Below are 25,105 nucleotides of genomic sequence, written 5' to 3'. Positions count from 1 at the left end.
ACATTTTTTTCCAATCCATTATCCTGTTTTTGATGTTTTTTCAGAGGGTTGGAACAGATTAATTTGTTTTTAGTTCATTTCAATGGGAAACGTTCGTTTGAGTTACGAGAAAATCGACATACGAGCTCAGTCCCGGAACGAATTAAGCTCGTATCTCGAGGTACCACTGTACAACACATTCAGACAAAATAAACTTCAGATCCGGTGGAGAGATATTTCCCTCTGACCCACTAGAATATTGTTGTCACTAATTTCAGAATAGGTGGTATTTTTCAGTTGCTATGAAAGACAATTAAAAAAGGGCATGTGGGGTGTTTTAGTTTGCTAAATAGAGGCTTTTTGAACTGGTCCTTCTTGTCTTTCACTTGTTGGAGAGCATTATATTCATCACTCTCATGAGAACAGCTTTTACATCCTCATTCTTTTCTTGCTTCTGCTTGGACTCTCCAGCACTATAATTGAGCCTCTGAGGACTAATAAACAGTCTTCTGCCTTTCTCTGCCCTTATCATCTCTACAAGGGAATCAGTTTTCAACTCTGTATTTTACCCATTAACACAATGTGGTTGGATTTGTGACAGCATGAAAATATCAATCAGTCCCCTTTTATTTGCATGTAGCAGTCTTGTTACCCATTCATCATCCATCCATCTTCCACTTTGTGACATCGGATCGTGGAGGCAGTAGTCAAGACTTCCCTCTCCACAGTGACTTCATCCAGCTCTTCTACGGGGTTCCCAAGGTGTTCCCATACATGGCGGGAACCGTGTGTCCCAACCATCCTCCCAGTGGGACATGCTTGTTACTGTTGCCCAATCCAACTCTTTTGGCAGCTCTCTGCAGAGGAGCTGCGGCTCTACTCCATGCCTCTCCTGGGATCATGATTCTCATGATATCTCTAAGTGAAAGCCTCGACAACCTGTAGTTGAAATTCATTCCTGACACTTGTATCAGGGGTCTTTTTCTTTCGGCCATGACCCACAGCAGAGACAATCTGGAAATCAGGACAACACACAAATAGAAACTCAATCTCGAGAGTCTAGACTAATACAGTGCACACCTTTCCTGTGTACGGGCTTATCAGGGTTTGATTATGCACAAATCAATGTAGCCTTGCTGCCGAAAGGCATTGATACTTCCTTCTCGACATCTATCAACAGTCGTTAACTGTCGTATTTCCTGCTGCAGTATTAGCACTTGGCGTGATCAAACCCCCTCCAGCAACCAATCAGTCAGGCGCATTGCCATGGCAGCAGCCAGTGAGATAGGTGATCATGATAGAGCAGGATTTATGTCTTTATTGCAGTGCATTGTCACTTCCTGCCTTGTGTGAGGGGCTTGTGATAAAATTATGACGGCAGACTGGCTCTTTATGCATGGCTGTCTGTCTTTCTGTGTGTGTGTGTGTGTGTGTGTGTGTGTGTCTGTTTATCTCCACAGCACAGTCCTTTCTTCGCAGAACAGCTGACCGCATTTCAGGTGTGGTTGACAATGGGCGTGGAGAACCGAAATCCACCTGAGCAACTACCTATTGTACTGCAGGTACACCCTCGCATACAATTACATCTTGAATTTAAAAAATATAAAACAAATCTATAGAGGTAGACTCTAATGAGAGTTAAAAATCTGCCCATAGAAAAATAATTACCTGAAGAAATGTGTTTTTGTATTTGCGTTTCTCTCTGCCTGTTTTTTCTTAAAAGGTGTTACATAGTCCATGACAGTGTTTCCCAACCTTTTTGAGCTGCGGCTCACTTTTTTACATTTAAAAAATCTCAAGGTACACCACCATCTGAAAATCCTCTGACTTAAAACTATGTCACCAATATTGACAATAAAGAGTGGACAAAAACTGAAGCCCGTGAAACCAAACAAATTCCGGTTCATATTACTTAAAAATAAGCAGCAAAATTGATGACTTTAATATAATATTACAACTTGAATCTAATTATAGCACGATCTATGATTAAATATTCATCATATTACGATTTTAATCTCGTAATACTTCAATTTTAATTTCGTAATAGTTCAATTTTAATCTCGTAATCTTAAGATTTTTCTCTTTGAATATTACAATGTGGGACTTCTTGTAATTTCCCGCGGCACACCTGACCATTGCTTACGGAACACCAGTCTGCTGCATCACTGTTGGGAAACCCTAGTCTATATGAATTCAAATTGCACTATTGAACATAAACCTTTTTCTAGCCTATCAAAAATTCTTAATGGATTCATATCCTCTTCACTCTAAATCCTATCCTTTTAGCTGATGTTTTATTTTAAATAATGTCTATTTAAAATGACATTATGTGCTATGAATGAAATATAAAAATCAGTTACTATTTATAATAAAAGTTAACCACAGCTTTAAAGACAATCAAAGGAAAGTCTTTCCTGTTTTTGTTTGTTTTTTTGGTCAACTCCCACACACCACATTTTGCTGACATTTTAGAATTGATGTCTCGTGTTGAGGCTATAAGTAACAAAGAGGAATGTACCGCTGCGCACATTCCGTCACTTTAACGGATCGACCCAAGTCAACTTTGGAAGGAATTTAGTTTAAACAGACTTTATTCTTCCATTATGCAGAGGAAACCTCTTTAGCCCATGACGATTGCATTTTGATTGAACTCGTATATCAGCAAGAGTTCTCTACTGAATAGAAAATTACTATAGCACAGTTCTTTCTACACCATTGCTATATCTCTCTTTAAAGCTCCCTCCTGAGCTGCTCATACGGGTAACAATAGCAGGGTAATTTCCTTCATTGGACTCCAAGAACAAAGACACTAGAGTGTCATATTTGTTCTCAATAGTTGTTGCATATTTGAAATCCCTAATCAGGGTCCCAGAACCTTTAGTGGGGCATCACTTATTGGATTTCTCACAACCCATTTCACTGGCATCTGCAGGTGTTGTGTGGTATTAAGTCACTCTACAGTGGCTGTGTGTTGCTGTTCGTATTGAATTGTGATTTCCTGCTGACTAAGCCCTCTGTTAGCAGTCCTGCCATGACTTGTTAAAAGCTCCAGCAAAAGCCACACTGATTGGAAAGAACTGTTTGCTGGATAAAATTAAATTCAGAGGCAAGTGAGGGAGGGAAGCAGCAATAATCTTTAAGATTATCCATTATTGTACAACATTGAAGCTTCTTTAAAGTGTATAAATATATATATATATATGTATTTTTTGGGGCTACTGAAGGACTGTACATTTAGCCTAGCTAAAGAATAGTAAATGTTTTTTAAACATAACATGAATATTCTAATCTATGCATGGTTGTGTGGAAATTCTTTGCTGTCTGACATGTCACATAAGTAAACATTTTGAATATAAATGAAAAATGAATTGAACTGAGGATGACAGTTAAAAAAAGAGTTTGTGGCCTTGTTTCACATCAAGTCCTCCTCCTCTTTCTCCTCCTCCTGCAAATGTTGCCGGTATGATCACTGGGATCAAGTCAAGTAGCTAATAATACATATTTTTGGGATGGGCTGTGTGTGCCAGCATGTCCATGTGTGTATGCGGCTATGGTCCTCCATATGCTTGTTCCCACGCACACTGTGGGACAATCACTCAGGAATAGGAATGTTAACTCCTACACACATTATTTACACACAATACCTAATGCTGCATGTTACCAAAACATTTTGCTTGTTTGCTGTATGTGGTGTACATACTACCTCTGTTAACACATTTTGAACAGATTTGTGCAGCCAAGCAGCAATGTGTTTCAAGAAGAGTTCAACCATAAACATACACAGTACATAGTTAACAAGTGTGGCCTGGCCTGTGGTAATAAGAGTGGGGAATTAATTATCTGTTTGACGGCACTGATTTATCTAAGTCAGGTGTCTCAAACCGATTCCGCCGAGGCCCGCAGTGGGTCCTGGTTTTTGTTCCAACCGATCCAGTGCCGACATTTTAACCAATCAGGTGTCTTCTAAAATAAGTAGCACCTGGCTGCAATCAACTGATTAACTGATTACACTTGCAAAAGGTATCCTCTTGTTGAGTTGGAATGAAAACCTACACCCACTGCGGCCCTTTGAGCCCTTTGAGGACCGGTTTGAGACCACTGATCTAAGTGCTTCTCCTGTGACCCCCTCATCGTAGTCATATAGTTCTGGAAGAAGCACACAGATATCTAACCTCTATATTCTGTTAGGTTCTCCTGAGCCAAGTGCATCGACTTCGGGCTCTTGACCTTCTTGGACGCTTTCTGGACCTTGGACCCTGGGCTGTCAGTCTGGTGAGGTCATCATTTTTTGTCTGTTACTTCAGTGATATACATTACATCATTAACTAGTATCATAATTTCCTCCGACTTGTAATAATAATAATAATAATAATAATAATCGGACATAGGCCATGTCGTCATTACCACAACACAAAAAAAAAAAGCCTACTTGTCATCACACGCAGTCAGGGGAAGAAGCCTCAAAGCATTATGTTGCTTGTCCACTGTTTCACTTTCAGTATGGTGGGTTTTTTTTACAGTCCACAAGAGATCTCAATGAAAGCAACAACAACAAAAGTAATTCGATAATAAACATTGCTTTAAAGGTTTGCTCAGTAAAATATTTATGCATCAATTTATTTTGAAGGGAAGTTTGATTTTTTCTATTTTTGGATTATAGCAGGCTTCTGATTGTCATGGTTTTATTTATTTTAATAAATATTTATTGAATCTCCTTTATTTGGTTTGAAAAAGTGTAGCGATTGATTCATCTTCTACTTCTCGAGATAGAATGTACAGGGAGTCTTCGAGTTAATAACACGTTACGTTCCTATGCTGGCGACATAAACCGAAATTCTGTCTGATTCCACTGTTAATGTTGAAATTTACATCAACTACTTCGTATAAAAGGAGTGTTGGGGCGTGAGAGTTGTGTACCGCTGCTCATACTGCTTTTAGCGAAATATTAGGAGATTAAAATAATCACTGTAGCTTCTAAATTCTAAACATTGCTTACTCTAGATTACGCTAACTTTTTTTTTTTAATGTCGTATTTTTGTTATAATTGAACTACACTTCCTCATGACAGCAGAACAGTGCTGGATCCACTGTCCTGTACCATGATTCCTACCTATTACAAGATTTGCTTAAAACATGAAGACCAAATCTGAGTGAGTGTTTGTCTTTTTGCAGGCTCTGTCTGTTGGTATCTTTCCTTATGTGTTGAAATTGCTTCAGAGCTCAGCAAGAGAGCTGCGGCCGCTGCTGGTTTTTATCTGGGCAAAAATCCTGGCTGTGGACAGTGTAAGTTATGTAGTCATATTTCTAAGTCTATGATGGAATTTACATTTGCTCTGATATTAGGATAGGAGTAGGCAGTATTCTTTGGTATTTAGCTTCCTTGGTTTTTTTTCTTGTAAACCTATGCATGTCTATGGGTGTTTTTTTTTACCTGTTAATCATACTTTTTATATTGGGAAGTGTTAATTGGGTTAGGTTTATGCATTGTCTTTAGATTATCCTAACAGTTGACAGGTACAGTTTTATAAGTGCCACTTCTAAATTGCTCATAATTCACTTAACAAAATATGTAAATCCTTTGTTTTAGTTTTTTTTAATTATAGAATAATCTCTAATACTTTCTATTTGTCATTATTATTATTATTATTATTTCCATTAAGATAAAGCACAAACGACAAATGAAGTACATTAATATGATGACATCTTTTAATCAGGTGCCTCCTATGTAACAAAATATATTTATTTATTGATTGTGAACCATATAATCATAACGTATAATTTATAGTCCCAAAAATACGTTATGATTAATTTGTATTGTGAGATTCTAGAGCAGGGACGGACGGACAACTTTCATGTCTGAGGCCAGCCGCAGTGATGTTGCTCATATATATATTTTTGTGTATTTCAACTAGTGAGCACCAATTCTACTAATGCATGAATGATATGTCTGTTGTTCTTGGAAATATGAAGAACTAACAATCTTATTAGTATACTGTTTTTGTGAGTTTAGTGGTAGTATACACACAATTGCCGAAGTACATGACTCCAACAGCTCAGCAACTGTGGGAAGTGGCTGCTTACTCTGCATTCCAAATTATTATGCAAATTATATTTTTCTATGATCTTACTTTATATTTAATGCATTTGAGAGTCAGCATAATTTTCAGTGATTAATCGTTACAGTATAAATTGAATGTTACGAACAAACCTCCCAATGATTAAGGTATTTTATTTTTAAAAATAATAAAGTTACAATGCACTGTTCCAAATTATTACGCACAACAGTTTCAAAACATTTTCTTTATTGTAAAGAACTGAAAATGGTCATTTGTTGAATTTCCAGCATTAGTAGGTCATATTTACTGAAATCAAAGGCTATTTTAATCAAAAAACATCTTAACTAGTCAAGTAAACTGCCTCCCACCGTCAGATATTTTACTGAGTTTCTCTGCTTTTATGCCAATAGCAGCCAATGCTATTCCTTGCTCTATGAGATGGATTGCCATGCATGAAAAAGATTTTAGATTAGATTAGAATTTTATTTCATCCCGTATTCGATTTTTCTACTTTTCTACTTTCTACTTCGTTTTTCCTTTATTTGGGCTCACCTAGCAAACCAATTATCAAAGGTGTCTGAGATTAATTTCAGTGATTTAAACACAATAACATCCATTAGTTCAATCGGACAAACAAAAAATTATATCTTTATGACATTTAAGTATAATTTGCATAATAATTTGGAATGCATTGTAGTTTGTCCAGTTTCTACCTTGCTGTCGATGATTGACTATAAATAATGACAAGTGTTCAGTAATTTAATTAATAGCCCCTTATTTGTTGGACACATTAAATTATTATTCCATTCTAGAGAACAACTTGCTTTAAGAGTGTGCTTCTTTAATCTTGTGTTCTTGGTTATGATTAAGTCGTTGCTTCACACAGATCAAGTTTTGGCCGGTTTCTCTTGGTGCACAGCAAATTGCTTGATAGTATTCAACTTTACAAAGCTTAACCTTCTCCATCCTGCTCTTCGTCCTTCAACCATTTCTAGTCTTGTCAGGCTGACCTGGTCAAAGACAACGGTCACAAGTACTTCCTCTCTGTGTTGGCTGACAGCTACATGCCAGTGAGTACATCATCATGGCAAACGGGCAGTTAATGGTGATCAACTTTAACAATAAAGGGTTTTATTTACGTTGGTAACTCCCCATCATTCATAATTTTCTTAAAGAAAGAAAATATTATATATCATCATCATCATATACTGTTGTTTTTTTTTACTTAATAGGCTGAACATCGAACCATGGCTGTCTTCATATTGGCTGTTATTGTAAACAGTTACAGTACAGGACAGGTAGGAAATCCTAATGTATGTATAATGTATAATTCCATTTGACTGCCATGTATTCCTTAAAAATCTCTGTCTTCCAGCTTTCTTTTATTTCTAATTGGGGATGTTACTCTGCCTGATGATGTATTTTTTCATCAACTGGAAAAACCCTAACTTTTTTTGCATAAATGTGACCTAATCACAAACTATGGACAACATGATAAAGAACACCAATGTTCCGCCATATTCCTGTATACCCAATGCTCTAACCTCTCCCCAAGGCCTTTAAATAATAGATGTTCTCCAGTATAACAGCAGACTCTCTGCTTGCTTCATAGCACCGTTATTCATCTTTCTCACATTCAACAACTGTACTCATGGCAACACGTCACTGATAACACCCAGCGAAATATTCTGTCTCAGGGTTTAGCTGGGATGACCCATGATTAAAAAATGCATACATTATATGAAACACGGTTTAGGAGGAAATTATGTGATAGTGCTACTACATATTTGAATTCTTAATTTTGTTTGGATTTGGATAACTTTTATTCATCCCGTATTCGGGAAATTTCATTGTGCCAGTAGCAAGGAAAGGCATAGTTATAAGTTAGACAGTACAACAACGCAAAGCACAAAGTACAAAGCAAATCAAAGTAAATGGGATCATTAAGAATCACCAAATCAAATCATTAAGACAGAAAAGCAGCAAAAACACAATACAAGCAAGCTTGGACGGAGCTACCGCCACCGGCTGCCACTTGAACGGCGCCATTTTAGTTGGTTGCGGTAGCAAAAACGGATACAGACTCAAAAGACGTAAAGTTGGACAAAAACTGGAATCAGTCATTTGTCAAGTTACACCAAACACTTGAAGCAATGCCTACTGATTTGTGTCAATTTTCCATTATAACTGTTTGGAATGACATTTTCTATGGAGAAAGAAAATCTATACAATAATTAGGGAAAAAAATACTATATGATGAAAGGAACAGGTATGCAAATGAATAATTATTTTTTTGTACTGCATGTAAATGTGAGCCATTAAATTAAACCTGGGCGCTGTCATAGTTTAGGAAAGAAAGCAAAAAAGCAGACAAATGAAAGAAGTCCTCATCCTATCACATTATTTAAGGAATTGTATGACATCTTTTCTGTCTTAACGTTGGCTTTACACCTCCTAAAGCACCAATTAACTTTTGTTCACCAAGAAAAGAGGTTTTCACTAGGTTCAAGTGAATAAGTGCTATTGGTCCAAAGCTCATCAACCTTTGTCTGCAAGATAGTGTGAGGTTGTAGGTTAGTGGGGAATTACTGGCTAATGAGTTGAACGGGTCTACGCTTGGACTTCTTTGTGCTGATTAGGATTCACTCAGCCAGTGAAGGTCTTACACTCTAATCAGTCTGTATCCATTCCTTCCCCACCCCTCTTGCCAGGAGGCCTGTCTGCAGGGTAACCTAATAGCAAACTGCTTGGAACAGCTTTCGGACCCCCACCCACTGCTCCGCCAATGGGTAGCCATATGCCTGGGTCGTATTTGGCAGAACTTTGACCCAGCCCGCTGGTGTGGTGTTCGTGATAGTGCACACGAGAAACTCTACACCTTGTTGTCTGATCCAATACCGGAGGTGAGACGTTGATATTAGCAGAGTTACACATTTGAACTGTATTAAATGAAAGATAATTGGACGTGAACTTGTATAGCACCTTTTTGGCTTTTTGGGCTGGTATGACTACAAATCAGTGATGACCAAACAGCCCATGGGTGTCATCATCACTTCAAACCCTCAGAGTATTTTTATAAATTAGCCAATGATGTGTTACCATAACAGACAATATTGTAACTGCCAATTTGTAATCTTAAACCCAGCAGTTCCCATTTACTGATCATTACATTTTGTTGTTTTGTTATTTCAATATATTACACAATATTTAAGTGTGAATGAATATTCATTCATTTATTAATTTTTTCGAACCGCTTATCCTCACAACGGTCGCGTGGGTGCTGGAGTCTATCCCACCTAACTATAGGCAGCAAGCGGGGGAGACTGAATCGGTGGCCAGCAACTCGCAGGGCACAAGGAAACGGACAACCATACACGTTCATGTAGACCTGGGGGCAATTTAGAGTGTTTCCAACATCTTATCATGCATTTTTGAGGGGAATGTGAGTGGTACAAGAGTACCCAGAGAAAACCCACGCAACCCCAGGGACAACATGCAAACTCCACACAGTGAGGACCCACCTGGGGTCACCCCTAATATATATATATATATATATATATATATATATATAATATATAAATAAAAAATATATTATATATATATATATAAAATATATATTATATATATATTATATATATATATATATATATATATATATATATATATATATATATATTATATATATATATATATATATATATATATATATTATATATATATATATATATATATATATATATATATAGGGATTGCTGTAAATTAAATGAAGTCCAACCGCTCTGAAAGCCTCTAAAACTGATGTTTAAACAAATTAAAAACTTGGCTGGTAATTTTTTTGATTTTCATTGCAATGGGCACCCCGTTGGTTTTTGTGTGTTTGGCATTTTCAATTTTAACACAACCAAGTGTCAGTCCAAGGCTGTTTTTAAATCAATCATTGTGTTTCTTTAGGTGAGGTGCGCGGCTGTCTTTGCCCTTGGGACATTTGTGGGAAATTCCGCAGAGAGAACAGACCACTCTACCACCATCGACCACAATGTGGCCATGATGCTTGCCCAGCTCATCAACGATGGCAGTCCAATAGTCCGCAAGGTCACCACACACACACACACACACACACACCCTCACATCCACACACAATCTGATTACATTTTCATTTTTTTCACCATAGCCTGGAAGCTTTGTGAAAAAAGCATCCACTAATCACCAACACATTCATAGACATACAGTCCATATTCACTCTCACTTTACCTTGTGAAAATACCATATTGATACCTCAGTATTCTTAATTTATTGTTATTTTACTCTGTCCTACTTAGAGCACTGGTTTCACTTGCGTGTAAACAGAATCATATGTTAATGGATTTGTACATTTCAGTATTCATTTGAAATCGCAAGTTATCCAATTGGGAAGAAATATAAAAAAAAAAGAATATTTTTTTCTTCTCTAAAACCTATAATAAGAAATTCCTTATTAATAATTAATTATTAAAAATTCCTCTTCACATTATACCTTGCTTCTTTTTTTGTAGACTGGTTACCAGTGATTTTCTTTTTTTTATTATTATTTTGTTGTTTTAGCCAATTCGGAATCATACTCTTAAATTTATATTTTATAAATTGCTATATTTTCATGGAGTTGTACATTCATTCACACCATATAATTATAATCCGACTAAAGATACGCCAAAATGGATTTTCTTTATTGAACCTTGGTTTCCCCAATGTATCAATGGGCAAAACCTCCTGAAATATTATAGCGCATGCAAATAAAGATGAAAAATCTATCAACAAATTGGACATAACCAGGCTTGAGTTTGCCAAGGATACTAGTAGGAAACGTGTGCACATCGAGAATTGCATCATGCATGGAATTTTTCAAATCTAGGACTGATTGAATTATGATCGGTGATTTGGCATTTATAAATTACACATTTTTAAAGACACAGTCAAACAAGAACACAAACTGGAACCAGTGGAGCATTGGCAAAATGAGAGGTAGTAGGGAGAGGAGAATGGTGAAATTATTGCGCCACATTGCAATACTGAACTTTCTGAATAATCTAAGCAAAGATTTGGAGCCTTTTACGAAAAATGCCATACTGTGATCCTTCTTCACTTCGTGGCTTAGATATTAATACATTACAATCTTTTTCTCTAGTATTTAATAAATATGCACTTGTTGATAATTGTACTTGTAAAAAATACTTAAATTGCTCAAAAGCAGGCGTGTGTCTTATAATCCGGTGCGCCTTATATATGGATCAATATTGATTAATCATTGTATGAAATTCCCTTCAGCACACCTCCATCATTTAACAACTACTCCTAGTACCATCACTACTACTACAACTTCATCTGATGGATGTATATCACATACCCTTCTAGTACTATTTCTACAGCTCCATCTAGTTGATGTGAAATGCAATCCCCTACTACTACCACCATGACCACCACTACTATTACTGTGTTTTCTGATCCGGTGCGACTTTTATCGGAAACACATTTTAAGATAGGCCATTCATTGAATGTGCACCTTATACTCCAGAAAATACGGTTCTGTCTTATAAATTCGACTCTCATTGAATAATGCCTCACACTATTCTGTAATTTTGTTCTTTCTTAACCTTGTCTTAAAAATCTTATTTCCTGGTTAGTGACAGTAAATTTAAACTGAATGTATTTTGAGGATTGCAGGAGTTGGTGGTAGCATTGAGTCACCTGGTGGTCCAATATGAAAGCAACTTCTGTACAGTTGCCCTTCAATTCATAGAGGAGGAGAAAAATTATACGGTGCCATCTCCAGCAAACCCTTCAGGTACACCCTCTAGTAACACTTTTCAAGTAGGTTTTGGGGAACTTTCAAACAGTGATTGCCTTTTTTCATTTTTACGCGCAGTCCTCAATGCAACTGACATTGACAGGGACATTGCATTTTGGCATTTATGAGTGTCTGGGCAAGTTTATGGTAATGAGCTTTGGTCTGCTGTTCGCCTGGAACGATTCTCAATTCAGGGTAGGGATGCTCACAAAGTGTTTGGTTAGATAACCATACAACAATATCAGATGCAATTGAGTGAGCTTCAACACAAGAGCGGAACTGTGCCCTTTAATATATAATAGTATTAATTAATGTTCTTTGTTTTTGTCAATGACCTATTATCTATATATTTTTATTATAGGTGTTGTGATTTGTGATGTATAAATGCACATCGGTTAAAAAATATATCTATGAAACGAAATGTGTAACCTGTTGCAACAGGAGCAAAAAAAGAGGTCTTTGCCACTTAAATGATGCTGAGTTTTGACAAACATTAGCAATGTGACAAATCTAAGAAAAAAAAATGACAGCCTGTCACAATGGTGAGTGAGTGTAGTTGGCATGGCTACGTCAACCCAAATATAAGAAATTTCAGGAGAATGTTTCTGTGTGAATATAGGAATATGGCATTGAGATAATCTTTTCTGGAAATGCCTTTAAGTCATTATAAACCTTACCAATTCCATTATTTCCTAACATATGATCGAGTTCGTGTGATGATTTACTTGTGTCTCAAATCAAACAGATAGCCTGCTATTAATAGCACCAGTCTATTTAATTCCTCCTCTTGCAAGAAGCATCTATCTGTAAAGAAAATCGTTGCTTTATTCTGTACTTCTTTATCAAGGAACATTTATTGTACGTACACTCAAGATGCTTTTCACATGTCATTTACCTTAAATCTGCCGGAAAACCAACAAAGCAGGATAGTTTATTATCTAGAACAAGTGTGTCAGACCCGGGTCGGTTCGCGGGCCGCTTTAACGTCAACTTGATTTCACTGGGGGTCGGACCATTTTAGATATAATATTTAGATATTTTTTTATATAAATGGATTAAAAGAACTGGATTAAAAGGCCTGAATATTCAGTTTTTTATAGATCTAAAACAATGTTTATTTTAGCTTTTTTAATATATTTTTAGATTTTACAAAATGATTTTTGAACTAAAAACACAGAAAAAAATGATTAGAAAATTACAATTATTGATTTAAAAGGGGGAAGATCAGGAAATTTAATATACATCTATACTCTTCATTTTAATTTGATCCTAAAACAGAAAGTTGGCACGCATAATTTACTTTCCGGGGCCACACAAAACGATGCGGCGGGCCAGATTTGGCCCCCGGGCCGCCACTTTGACACATGTGATCTAGAAGATAATTGCCACCTATGTCATATTCAAGTGTTTTCAAAGAAAAAGCCTTTCCTTATTGCAATTTATATTAGGCTTAGAGCACATTTAAAGCAAATCCTATCTGTTGACTAAACTGAAATTTATGCAGTGTTTGTAAACAGTAGAAGTTCTCTTCTGTCTGTTTGTTTTTTTAATTATTATTATTCACATGTATTTCCTTCCAGAGCTTGGTAACTTGACTCCAGTGAGGGACAGCCCAGCCATCCCACGTCTCCGATCTGTCAACTCCTACACCAACATTCGTGCAGTCACCACTGCCCGCAACCTGAACAAAAGCCTACAGAACCTCAACCTCAATGAAGAAGGTGGGAGTGAAGAATTACTGGCAGGAAAAAAAATGAATTCTATAAAGTGAGCTATTTGAGTTGATGCAGGCTTTTAAATTAATCTGATGTTGAATCAAGAAAATTAACATCAATTCAGAGGGGTAATGGAGCAATTGTTTAAAACATATTTTACAGACATTAGATTTGCTGAAAGGTTTGTCAATAATTGTGCCTCTAAACCTCTCCAGTGGGAAACAACACAACATGTACACTTGTAGTTCTATATGTTAATAATAATTTGGCATCAATGAAGAATACTTGTTCCCAGCAAACTATGGACCTGCTTAACTGTGACCAGAAAACAAAAATATGTTTAACCTTTGTCCTAAATGATATAATTTATCACAAAAATCTTGTATAATATTCACTAACAATGATACACGCAGCAGGTTTCAAATTACATTTGCAAGATAATTTCATTTGTAATTATGTCAATGTATCTACATTTTGGAAAATGATAATATGCAGATATGCATAAAGTTATATCTAATTGTGACTATAGATCACGAGTTTTTCAAACCGAACCTCAACCGACACATTTTCACCAATCTGGTGTCTTAAAAGTCTAGTCAGTTGATTGCTGTTAGGGGCTGCTGGTTTCAGAAGAAACCTCATAAGTTAAACTGTCTGTGCTGGATCCTTTGTGGGGTAGTTTGAACTCCCTTACTATAGATTCCTTAGTAGTGTTACATACAATAAGTTGGGGGGTTTAGGTGAATATATCCCAAGCCCTGTGATTTGTGTCACTGTTGTTGGATTCAGGCAGCCTTAGCTAACTTGCACATCCTCTGTATATTGCTGCCAGCTGGAAGTATTCATAAATCCACAGTGAAGCAATCAGTGATGTCTAGTGTTGACACAAGTTAACATTCATCGTCCGACTCGACATTCGAGTATGCAACAGTATTTATTATCAATAAGTACAGAGCAGAGAGTTCTTTCAATCACTTCCAATCACCATATCTATCTACATATCAGTGTGTAGATTATGAATGTGGCGCTATGGAACCCAAGTTATTTGACTTTTATGAGTCAAAGTCAGACTAATGTTGAAGGGAAATAAAAGTTGCTGCAGGAATGATTGAAAACAGCATAAACTTAAAGAGATTGAAAATGAAGTTACCGTTTTATAAACTGTTAAACAATCACAGTATGATGACTTATATCAGGTTTTCCCTATCTTAAGAATGAAAGTGGAAGAGCACTCCGAGGGGGCACTTTTCCACCTAAGCAGCCAAATTCTGATTCTTTAGCTGGATTTCGAGTTAGAAGACCTTATGACCTTTATGACCTCAAAATGTCATAATTCTTTCTCATCATACGCCCTACCCTGCAAATTTTAATATAATGGGCTTGTAAAATGGGATTGAAAATGTCAGTGAAGACTGGTGGTTGTTGGTCAGCACATGCCTTCAGTACTTTTCCTGGTATTCAGCCAGTCCTGTGGCCTTTATGGGGTTAACAGCACGGAGCACACGTCTCATGTCCATTGCCTCCACAGTCAGTGGGGTGGTTTCCTGATGGTGTAGGTGTAGGTGTAACTAAGTGCTGGGGTTGGGACTCAAAGCAGGCAAAAAAAAAGTTGTTTAGCTCCTTCACCAGAGGGCCGCACATGCCTATCTGACTCCTTTAGCAATCATTATACTCTTATCACAATGTTAATTGTAATGCCGGCAGCCTCAGCTAAAATAAATGATCATTTACAGCTGCTTGTTAAGTCGTGCCTTTGATGTTGAACAGATTTGCCTCATTTATGCTTCATTTAGGCGCCCTATGTTGGTAATGAGACATGTCTTAGCTGCCAGCCCTACAACCTGTACCTACAGGTACTGTTCGTGCAAATATTGTACTAAGCCACAGCAAATGTGCATTATTAATAGATTTAAAAACTATATTCTTTACACAGTCCAAGAATCAGAAAGTGTCAACCTCCAGATGGCTCTTTTTGCAGAGAGAATTCCGTTGTGAATGCGTTTTGTGTCAAATAAAAAAAAATACTACATAAATAATAGACTTCAACCAGAACACAGTGTCATTTTTTGATGCATGGAACAGTTTAAAATACTGGAACATTTTGTGCATCTTTAAGTGGTGGTTTACATTATGCTGATCAACTGTGGTAAAGGTTGTATGTATCACTTCCAATAATGTTTCTGGGGGGGAAAATAAATACCGATTATGTCATTAATTAACACAATGAAGAAAACTCCTATTTAGATTGCACAATAAATAAAAACATTTAGCTCTAGAGCATCTCTCTATTCAAACACTTGTATCTCGAATGCATTATTCAGCACTTAGATTGAGTGATTAATATCTTATTCTTGTTGTATTTTCTTATTATATCTGTGTCATTCCCATCATTCAGGTGGACCAGCAGCTTTTTCACCTGGAAATCTAAGCACCAGTAGTAGTGCCAGCAGCACCCTGGGAAGCCCTGACAATGACGAATACATTCTCTCCTTCGAGACCATTGACAAAATGAGACGGGTGTCATCTTATTCCTCACTCAATTCTCTTATAGGTAAGATTGAAGATTTATATTAATTATATTAACACCTTTATTTTCCAAATCATAAATATACCACAGAATAATAAGAGAAAGAAAGACGAAACTCTACAAACCCCAATACATTGACAAATATTAGAAAGGCAATTTTCTATAGCTTTATACTACTTCGTGAACACGGCGTGTTTAGGTCCCAGAAGCTGTGCGTCAGGAACGGAAAGACAGGAGGGACAAACAAAGTAGGGAAACAAACATAAACAGACATGGAGGAAACTGAAATAACAATATGAACCCAATCCTAACTATCTTGGATTATTACGATGTATGATTTCTTGTAATTTCCCGCGGCACACTGGTTGGGAAACACTGTATTAAGACACCCTCCAGTTACTGCGGCAAAATATGGCTTTCTCATTAAAATCAGTGAAACACCACATCCGAGGGCGGCGACCATGGAAGAATCTCCTATTGCATGAAGAAAATGAGTGAGACAGCTGTTTTGTGCTCTGAAATGAACTGAAGAGCAGAGAGGGCTCAACACAATCGACCCTCTGGGCCAACTGAGGCACTTTTATCCCCATTCAGAGTGAAGTCAAAGTTGTTGTTATTTGTGGATTTAGTGGTGAAATCTTTAAATCTCATTAGATTAGATTAGATTAAACTTTATTCATTCCGTACTCGGGAAAGCATTCAATTCAATTCAATAATCTTCCACCCACTGTCGAGTGACTGAATGATTGCTAGCTGCCTGGGTTTAGCTTCAATAGGTTGTCAGTTTTGACAAAATTCAACTCTCCCTGGTCTACATAGTCATTTTTCGTCTACAGTCAACACTCACATAATTTAAGTTTTAATTTATTGTAACACACTATTAACTACAAATATGTCCACTCCTTACCAACATATTGTTGGAGTATAGTGTTTGAACATGAAAGATCAATAATCAATACAATTTATAAAGAATGTTGTTGCTGTAATTTTGCGTTATCTGGGTGTGCCTTTGAGAGACGGTGCCTTGTGTGGGGTATTTTGTCATTGGTGAATTTGGGTGTGTCTGGGTCTAAGATGTGGCCAACTACAACTTTTCTTCTGGTCTTCAGTATACTGTGAAAAAATGCTACGGCCATCGAAAAAAAATGCTATTTAGCAGGGTTGTGATGTGTGAGAACAGTTTGTTACTTACACTTTATTCTAAAAGTACACATATAGCACTATAAATGGAACAATTCTCATGGTGTTTTATTCAGCTTGAAGCCTTTACTTTTAAATTTTAAACTTGTCTCTTGATCTACAAAGTTAACTTAATACAAATTGGTTGTGGAGCAAAATGTACATTGTGTACAAGTGGAACTTGAAAGTAGTGCTTACTTGAAATGTTAAGTCGCGTGACAGCCAGACTGTGTAGCACATACTGAGGAGACTGAAGTTTAAGTTCAGCTTGGTTTACCTTTATACTCTATACAATATTTATACTGCATATATAATTAAAACTAAGTCCAGTTAACTTAAAAAAATAAATTATGATTACTCAAAATAAGTTTTGCCCTCTTAATATTTTACATGCTGCTTGCCTAAGTTCTCCTTTCCTAAATTTTTAGATTTTCGATAATGCCTTATTTTTGCAATTTTTATATTCAAACTTGTATTTGTAAATGAAGAAGTTTGACTTAAAATTTCAAGTTCTGCTAACATGTTTTTTGCAGTACAGTAATATCTTCCTTCATAGGTTCACAAAATTCTGCAACATCTTTAATTGCAGCTTAAAATATATTGACTTATTTATCATTTCTTAGTGCCATCTGATGGTGTCGTGGTTTACTTGCCTGACTGAGGTGCAGGCAAGCATGGTATGATTGCAAGGGTAAATGGGTCTCTGTCTCTCTGTGTACCCTAAGGCTGACTGGCGACCAGTCTAGGGTGTCGTCCGCCCGGAATCAGCTGGGATAGGCTCCAGCAACCCGAGCAAGGATGCATGGTATGGTTGATGAATGAATATTACATGTTATCTAGCATCTTATATTCTCATCGTAGCATAACTCTGCAAACTAAGTTCAAAATATAGAGAGACACCTAAAGAGCCCTGTTCTCTTATATACTGTGGCCATTTAAAAGAAATTGAAACATAATGTTGCTGCTGTGAGTAAACAAGCAAGATAACAAAAATCTGTGGGAGTTGGAGCAAAGTTTCTGTCGTGACTTATTGATTCAGTTTAAGCATTGAGTATTTTTCTTTGGCTGCTTGCTTTAATTCGCTTCTATAAATATTGCAATGAAACTAGGGTGATGCAAGTAAATGTCTATTACTTTATACAGTGTTATGTTTTTCATTTTCACTGTCAGCTAACCTTTTCCAAGAATCATCAAGTAGCAAATTAAAAGGTTGCCTGGAAATGACAAATGTATACAAACTCCACAATAATATAAAATCAATTAAGACAGATTCCAGTCAGGGAAGTCTGCACAGGCTGTCTATGGTTACCTATTTTACCTAAAACAGAAAAAAATATCATATCAGTCAAGACAGTCGACAAATAGGATTAAAACATTCTTTCTCCTAAGAAACATCAATATCGCTATGAAGACATTCCATCAACATTTGCTCATCTGCTACCGTGCTTCAAATAGACCTAATTAAGACATTTCTGTTGCCTTTGCATTTTCTTTGAGTGAGTCTGCCACTCCATATGCGTCATACTATTTAAAATGCCATGTAAAATGCACGTCAATGGTATTAAGTATTGCTTACACTTCATAGAGCTCATTTGGAGTCCCAACATGTCTCAAAAATGTTTTTTTTTCATGTATGTATTTCAGATTTCAGACTTTCAAGTGTCTTTTATGACCCCACTGAGCGACAAAAATTGCTCTGCAAGTATTTCATGTGGTATGCCAGTCATAGGGAGGGTATGAAACAGCCACACATTGGTTCATTGAGCCAAAGTGAATATCTTCCCAAGAAGAAAGCTATTGCACTCAGGAAGAGGTCTTCATGGCACGAGAGGTTGTTCAGGCCGAGGCAATAAATAATAACCACCCTCTTGTGGACTAATAGAGAATGCATAGTTGTAATTTCTGAGCACTTGTAATGTGGCATACATTTTAGATAGGATTGAAACTGTTCTGCATTTTAATCAACTGGAATGCTTCTATACCTCCAACAACATACTTGGTTTCTGGTACTTATCAAACCCTTCTACTATACCATCATCATGTTTTCTCCCATTTTCCCCCACATTGATTCCCCTATCAAATTTCCTAATCCTAATTTCAACCTTCTTCATTTTTCTCATTACTTTCCACTTCGCTCATGTTGAATCCCAACAGTGTTTTGTAACACTTAGTCATGCTCCCCTTTCCTGCAACATTATCCCTTGGCTGTCACAATGAGTGAAATTCAAGGCCACTGCTCACTCAGGGATGAGGCATATGCCTCATTGCAATTTTACGTTACAAGGTAAAAGGGACATGGGGTGCTTTCAAGAAGTTATTGGTGTTTCTCTTCAGTCTACATTCTTGGAATAATGAGTGATAAAGATTTGAGGGGGGAAAACTGACAAATTAGGATTAGGTTTGATTGCCATTGATTGTATGATTACCTGTAGGTTTGAGGGTACTCGGACAATTCACCGACGAACGTTTGCCGAACGGACGTTTCGCCGAAACGGGACTCGCGCACTCGCCCCGCCCCCGGATCGTGTGTGTACATGTTTTTCATCCTCGGCCCGCGGGCCATATACGGCCCATTACAGATATCATTCATTTAGGAATAACAAGGGCATGCACTGCCCTCCGCTGGACATATTTCTAAATACAAGTACGTACTACAATGTGCTGCCAATTTTTTATATTTTATTTTATCCTTGCCTTTAAAGTAGTACCCATTTGGAGATCATGCAGAACAGTACTTGACAGAAAAAATAGAGAAAATAAAGTAGTAGTCACAGTAAGTACTACTGTAATGAAATAGTAAATCCAGAAATCCTACTCCAGAAAATTTACACCATCATAGAAAACGTTGAGATTAATCTTTGAATTAAGATTCTCAGCAAATCATTTTGAATATATACTTCCTAAAATAATGGGACATTATTTAAAATTAAACTAGAAGTAAGTGTGTTCCATGGCATTTTCAGGTATTGTTCTTTAAGCCCTCTAGTTTGTCCAAAGCACTTAAAATTTCATATAAATCTTCTAGTGTTGTTTTTTCTTAGTGTCAGACATCAATCCCCAGCTTTGATAAATTACATTGCGTGTCCAAATGGCTACTACTTTAAACGCAAGGATAAAATAAAAAATATAAAAAATTGGCAGCACATTGTAGTACGTACTTGTATTTAGAAATATGTCCAGCGGGGGGCAGTACATGCCATTGTTATTCCTAAATGAATGTTATCTGTAATGGGCCGTATATGGCCCGTGGGCCGAGGTTGAAAAACATGTACACACACGATCCGGGGGCGGGGCGAGCGCGCGAATCCCGTTTTGGCAAAACGTCAGTTCGGCGAACTGTCCGTCGGCCAAACGTCTGTCGGCCAAACGTCTTTCGGCGAATCGTCTGGTCACGGGTTTGAGTGCCTTACATTTTGATTTCATCCCTGTCACTGGGTGAGGATACTTTATGTCTACACAGAGTGGTTTATCTGTTGACAAAATGGGTTATAAACTGTGATAACAATGTGCCAGGTGTATGCAATTTGATCAAAATGCTAAAGCAGGAAAAAGCCCAAAATTCCCAATAAGATTGTTGCTGGCACAAGGAGAAGTAAATCAACAGGTACTCGTAAAGTCCTACTCGTAAAAAATAATAACAGAAAAGAAAACATGAGCAGCCAAGTATGACTGGGGAATGTTAAAAAGGATGATCAAAGTTTCACACTCAAATTTGTTCATAGATGATGAGGACTGGTTGCGATGAACAAAACCACTAGATTTCATTTGCATTCACAACCATAAGTATTGCCGGCAATGAATCCTTAGTGAATGAGAAGGTGCTGCCTTGTTGCGATTGTATACATTTGTGCCTCTTTGATTAATGATTTACATTACCTTACACTGGCGCTCGTTTTCCCCCTGCCACCTCAACACATTTAATAACTCTAACAGAAGAAAATGACTTGGGCGACAGCATGATGGTAATGACTTGACTGCGGATTACCAGGCAGCTGTTAGTTTCTATTGTAATGAATTCAGATGGGGGGATGTAAGGTCATACTGGAGTGAGTGCAAGTGATCTATTGTGTATTGTCATGCACCCCATTATGTATTGTAATATTTCTATCTGTTGGACTGAGCGTCAGTGCATTTCCTCTTTATATTTTCAGGCGTTTCCTTCAACAGTGTTTACACTCAAATCTGGAGAGTCCTTCTGCACCTGGCTGCAGACCCTTTTCCTGAAGTATCTGACTTGGCAATGAAGGTCCTCAACTGCATCGCATACAAGGCATGTTCTTTTTATGTGGGTGTTTATTGGTGCAGAGTTTACACAAAGCTGCTCAAATGCTGTACTGTTGTCTGCTTATTATCTGTTATGTACAGACTGTCTGGGAGCTGTGCCATTTCACCCAGAAAACTTTACAAGTAGTTTTTCCAATTTATTTGCCAATTTGCAGCAAGTACATTAGCTGATTTTTTTAAAAACATGTAGCATTTAATACTCATGAATATGTTTTTGGTGCTGACAAACTTTTCCGTTTTCCAGTTGTATTGTTTGTGGTAGTGTACAAATTAGCTTTTAAAGTATTCGTCAGTAATATTCTGAAAGTGAGTGGAAAACTGAACAACCTACTATAAAGTTTAAAAAAAGCATCTGATGTCCTGTAGGACCTCTGTTTGGTTATTAGGACCCTTGCATGAGCAAGGATACAGATCATTGATTGCTTGAAGAACATGGCATGTTTGCCCGCCACATTCTAAGTTTAGAGCAGTTAGGCAGATTAACAAACCAGATGGCAGATAAATTAATGAAGGAAAATCCTACCACAATGACAATAATGCAATTACTGAAAAAGTAAAAATACATGAAAATTTATGAAAGTGTACCTATGTAAATCAGGCATGATTTATAGTTGGGATCTAGTATAATAAATATAGCCTGGATAAAATTAATGGTACCCTTAACCTAATATTTTATTCTATAACCTTTCAAGAAACATTGTTATAGTTAGGTAATTTACTAAAAATAGTTAAAATATATATACCCACTCTTTTACCTAATGCTCACTACATATTTAATGGATTACTTCCAGAACTGTCTCAGACATTTTCCATATTTTACTGCCACATGGTTATAGATTGTAGAAAAAAAAACTTCAATACGCATGCACTTCAGGCTCACAGGCATTTGGTCTCTGTGGAAAGACCATTACTTTTGTGCAAATGCAATTAATAGCAAATGACTCCCACGGGCTTGGCAGGGCAGAGCAGAAGCAAGAGTTTGTTGAACCTAAAAAAGACATATTTCCCACTATTGGCTACAACTCATCCAAATGTCGAGACAAGACTTGTTTACTATCACGGGTAGAAGTTCTTCCCTTTGTTTACTTCAGACACGTGCCCTTTCTACGGTAGGTAGGACTCCCGAGTGCACTACAACAAAGCATTCATAGAATTTGATTTACCCCAAAATTAGATGCAGAATTTTCCTCTATCACCTATTGCAACATGCTTACTTCAAAGTGCATTCAATAACTGAATAGTTAGTCAAAGACTTAGCTTTAATATTTTGATTCTTCCAGAGCTCTTGTTCTAATGGCATGATTTGTTTTCATACATGTTTGCTGATTTAATCACTTCCTCGCCAATTAATTTGAAAGGGATCCTCAATAGACAACTTGAAATGGAGCAGCAAAGTCACCAGAATAAGCAGTAAAGTTATTTTCTAACCCTTCATCTCCCATTTCCTGCTAATGAGATAATTCCTGTAGATCCCATTTCCACTCGTTCGCTGACAAAGCTTGCTGCCTTTGCATTAGCATGTTGTTTACTACGCTTTGACCATCAACTGCCATTGATAATTTATGAACAATCTAAATCAACTGACGAGAACCTATTATTTATTCCTAGTATATGAGTAAGCTCTCTTGGTTTCAAAAACAGGAAATGAGATGTAATTTTAAAAAAAAATGAAACTGTCTGTATTAATCTATTTGTACTAATGAAATGCGCCCCAAAATAACCATTCCACATGGGTTCACCTTTATAAAACAAGTGCAGTTTTTAGTTCACAGACATGTACTTATTGAAGCTACTACTACACTTTTTCAAATATTTACTAATTTTGAGATTGATGCATGTAACACCACCATTAGTCACCTTTCCATTTAACAACACTTAATAAGCATTTGGGAAAAAAGTACACAGAGCCCAATAAAGATGCCATTTATCAGGCTGGAGGGCTGTAAGGTCATGGGCAACCACAATTGTTTTTCGGCTTGACTGCTAATATGCAGACATTTCTTCTCTGAATCGTTTGATGATATTGTGGACCGTGGATAATGAGATTCCCGAATTCCTGGTATTTTTACATTGAGCAACATTAATTTTGAACCTGTGCCCATCCTCACAAAGTTCTTCACAAAGTTTTGAACAATTCACACTAATAGGCATGCTCCATTTTTACACAACTGTGACATGGATCAGTTTTCAAATAACCTGTTCACATGTGGAATATTACAAACAGGCTTGACTTTTTGGAAGTCCTCAACTTTCCTAGTCTTGGTTTCCCTCTCGCAGGACTTTAGGGATGCTTGATGAATTTTTCTCCGCATTTTTGTCTCCTTATTTAAATAGTTTTTTATTGTAAGAAAAACCATAAGCATCCACATGAAGCAGTTTCCATTACAGTGGTACCTCGAGATACGAGCTTCATTCGTTCCGGGACTGAGCTCGTATGTCAATCTTCTCGTAACGTTTCCCATTGAAATGAACTAAAAACAAATTTATTCGTTCCAACCCTCTGAAAAAACACCAAAACAGGATATTGGATTGGAAAAACACGAGAAGTAAGTAGTCTTGAATGAGCGATCGCGGGAGCTAACAGGCTAAGGAAAGAAAACAGGAAATGCAACAGCTCAGCCTACCCACGTATTGATTGTGGGTAATGAAGTTTTATTCTGAGAAAGGGTGCCATTGGCTATCGGTGTTGTGTGCACAAGTATACTTCATTACCCAGAAAGCCCTCTTTTTGCCCGCGCATGTGCATTGTGCGTTTTCTGGTCCATGTGTAGGATAAACTCGTGTGAAGAAATCGTTCAGTGCTTGTAGATATCTGTGATACACGAAAGAGATGCGACAAAAAAGACAGTGAGCTACAATGATAAACAGCCTCTCATGTCATGACCACCTGGCTTTCTCACATCTCGGATTTTTTCTCGTATGTAGAGCGAATTATTTTCTCGAATTTTTTCTCGCATGTAGAGCGAATTATTTTTCTCGAAATTTTTCTCGTATGTAGAGCGAATTATTTTTCTCGAAATTTTCCTCGTATCTCGAGCATCTCGTAGGTAGAGCTGCTTGTATGTAGAGGTACCACTGTATTAGAATGTTGACTGTGTCTGCTGCTGTTTCTTCACTTTCCAATTACTCCTTAATGTCATGCTAACCTCGGCAATTGACATTTTTTATGGTTGCGAAACTCAGCCTATATCTCTCTTTTCCTTCAGACAAACACCCAAACAAAATAAAGCTGCAGCAATTTTTCAATTAACATAGAAATCAAATTATTGGCATTGCCTGCTAGTAAAATGTGTTTGCCCAAGTTAACTACATTCACCCAGCATAGTTTCCTTTTCTTCTCTGGTGTTCATCAAGAGTGCTCTGCTTCTAACGTCTTTATTAGTTTTCCACCTCCCTCGTGTACAGCCATTAGGTTGAGCCTATATTACCTGCTGTTTTCTTTTAATGAGATACAGTTTTAGAAAGTTAGACAAACTTAGATTCTGCCCTTTCATCCACTAATTATATTCATGAGTGGGGAGCAGATCTGTAATCATGATTCATC

The 25,105-nt window shown here is 37.0% G+C and overlaps 1 protein-coding gene across 2 annotated transcripts in view; it reads left to right on the top strand.

Annotated features, from left to right (window-relative positions):
- The window catches only part of rptor (regulatory associated protein of MTOR, complex 1), a 96,742-nt gene that overhangs the window by 38,594 nt on the left and 33,043 nt on the right, over positions 1-25,105 (top strand). For both annotated transcript variants that reach the window (XM_077605151.1, XM_077605150.1), the window contains exons 12-22: positions 1,440-1,541; positions 4,168-4,251; positions 5,152-5,262; positions 7,031-7,105; positions 7,268-7,333; positions 8,747-8,938; positions 9,987-10,127; positions 11,733-11,853; positions 13,437-13,577; positions 15,967-16,122; positions 21,429-21,547. In XM_077605151.1, the coding sequence (XP_077461277.1) occupies positions 1,440-1,541; positions 4,168-4,251; positions 5,152-5,262; positions 7,031-7,105; positions 7,268-7,333; positions 8,747-8,938; positions 9,987-10,127; positions 11,733-11,853; positions 13,437-13,577; positions 15,967-16,122; positions 21,429-21,547 (1,308 nt within the window). The remainder of the gene's footprint in view (positions 1-1,439; positions 1,542-4,167; positions 4,252-5,151; positions 5,263-7,030; positions 7,106-7,267; positions 7,334-8,746; positions 8,939-9,986; positions 10,128-11,732; positions 11,854-13,436; positions 13,578-15,966; positions 16,123-21,428; positions 21,548-25,105) is intronic.

The sequence above is a fragment of the Stigmatopora argus genome, chromosome 7 (assembly GCF_051989625.1).
Source record: "Stigmatopora argus isolate UIUO_Sarg chromosome 7, RoL_Sarg_1.0, whole genome shotgun sequence".
In the NCBI taxonomy this organism is placed as follows: Eukaryota; Metazoa; Chordata; class Actinopteri; order Syngnathiformes; family Syngnathidae; genus Stigmatopora; species Stigmatopora argus.
The sequence above is the reverse complement of the archived record's forward strand: the minus strand, read 5'-3'. Positions and strand labels throughout refer to the sequence as shown.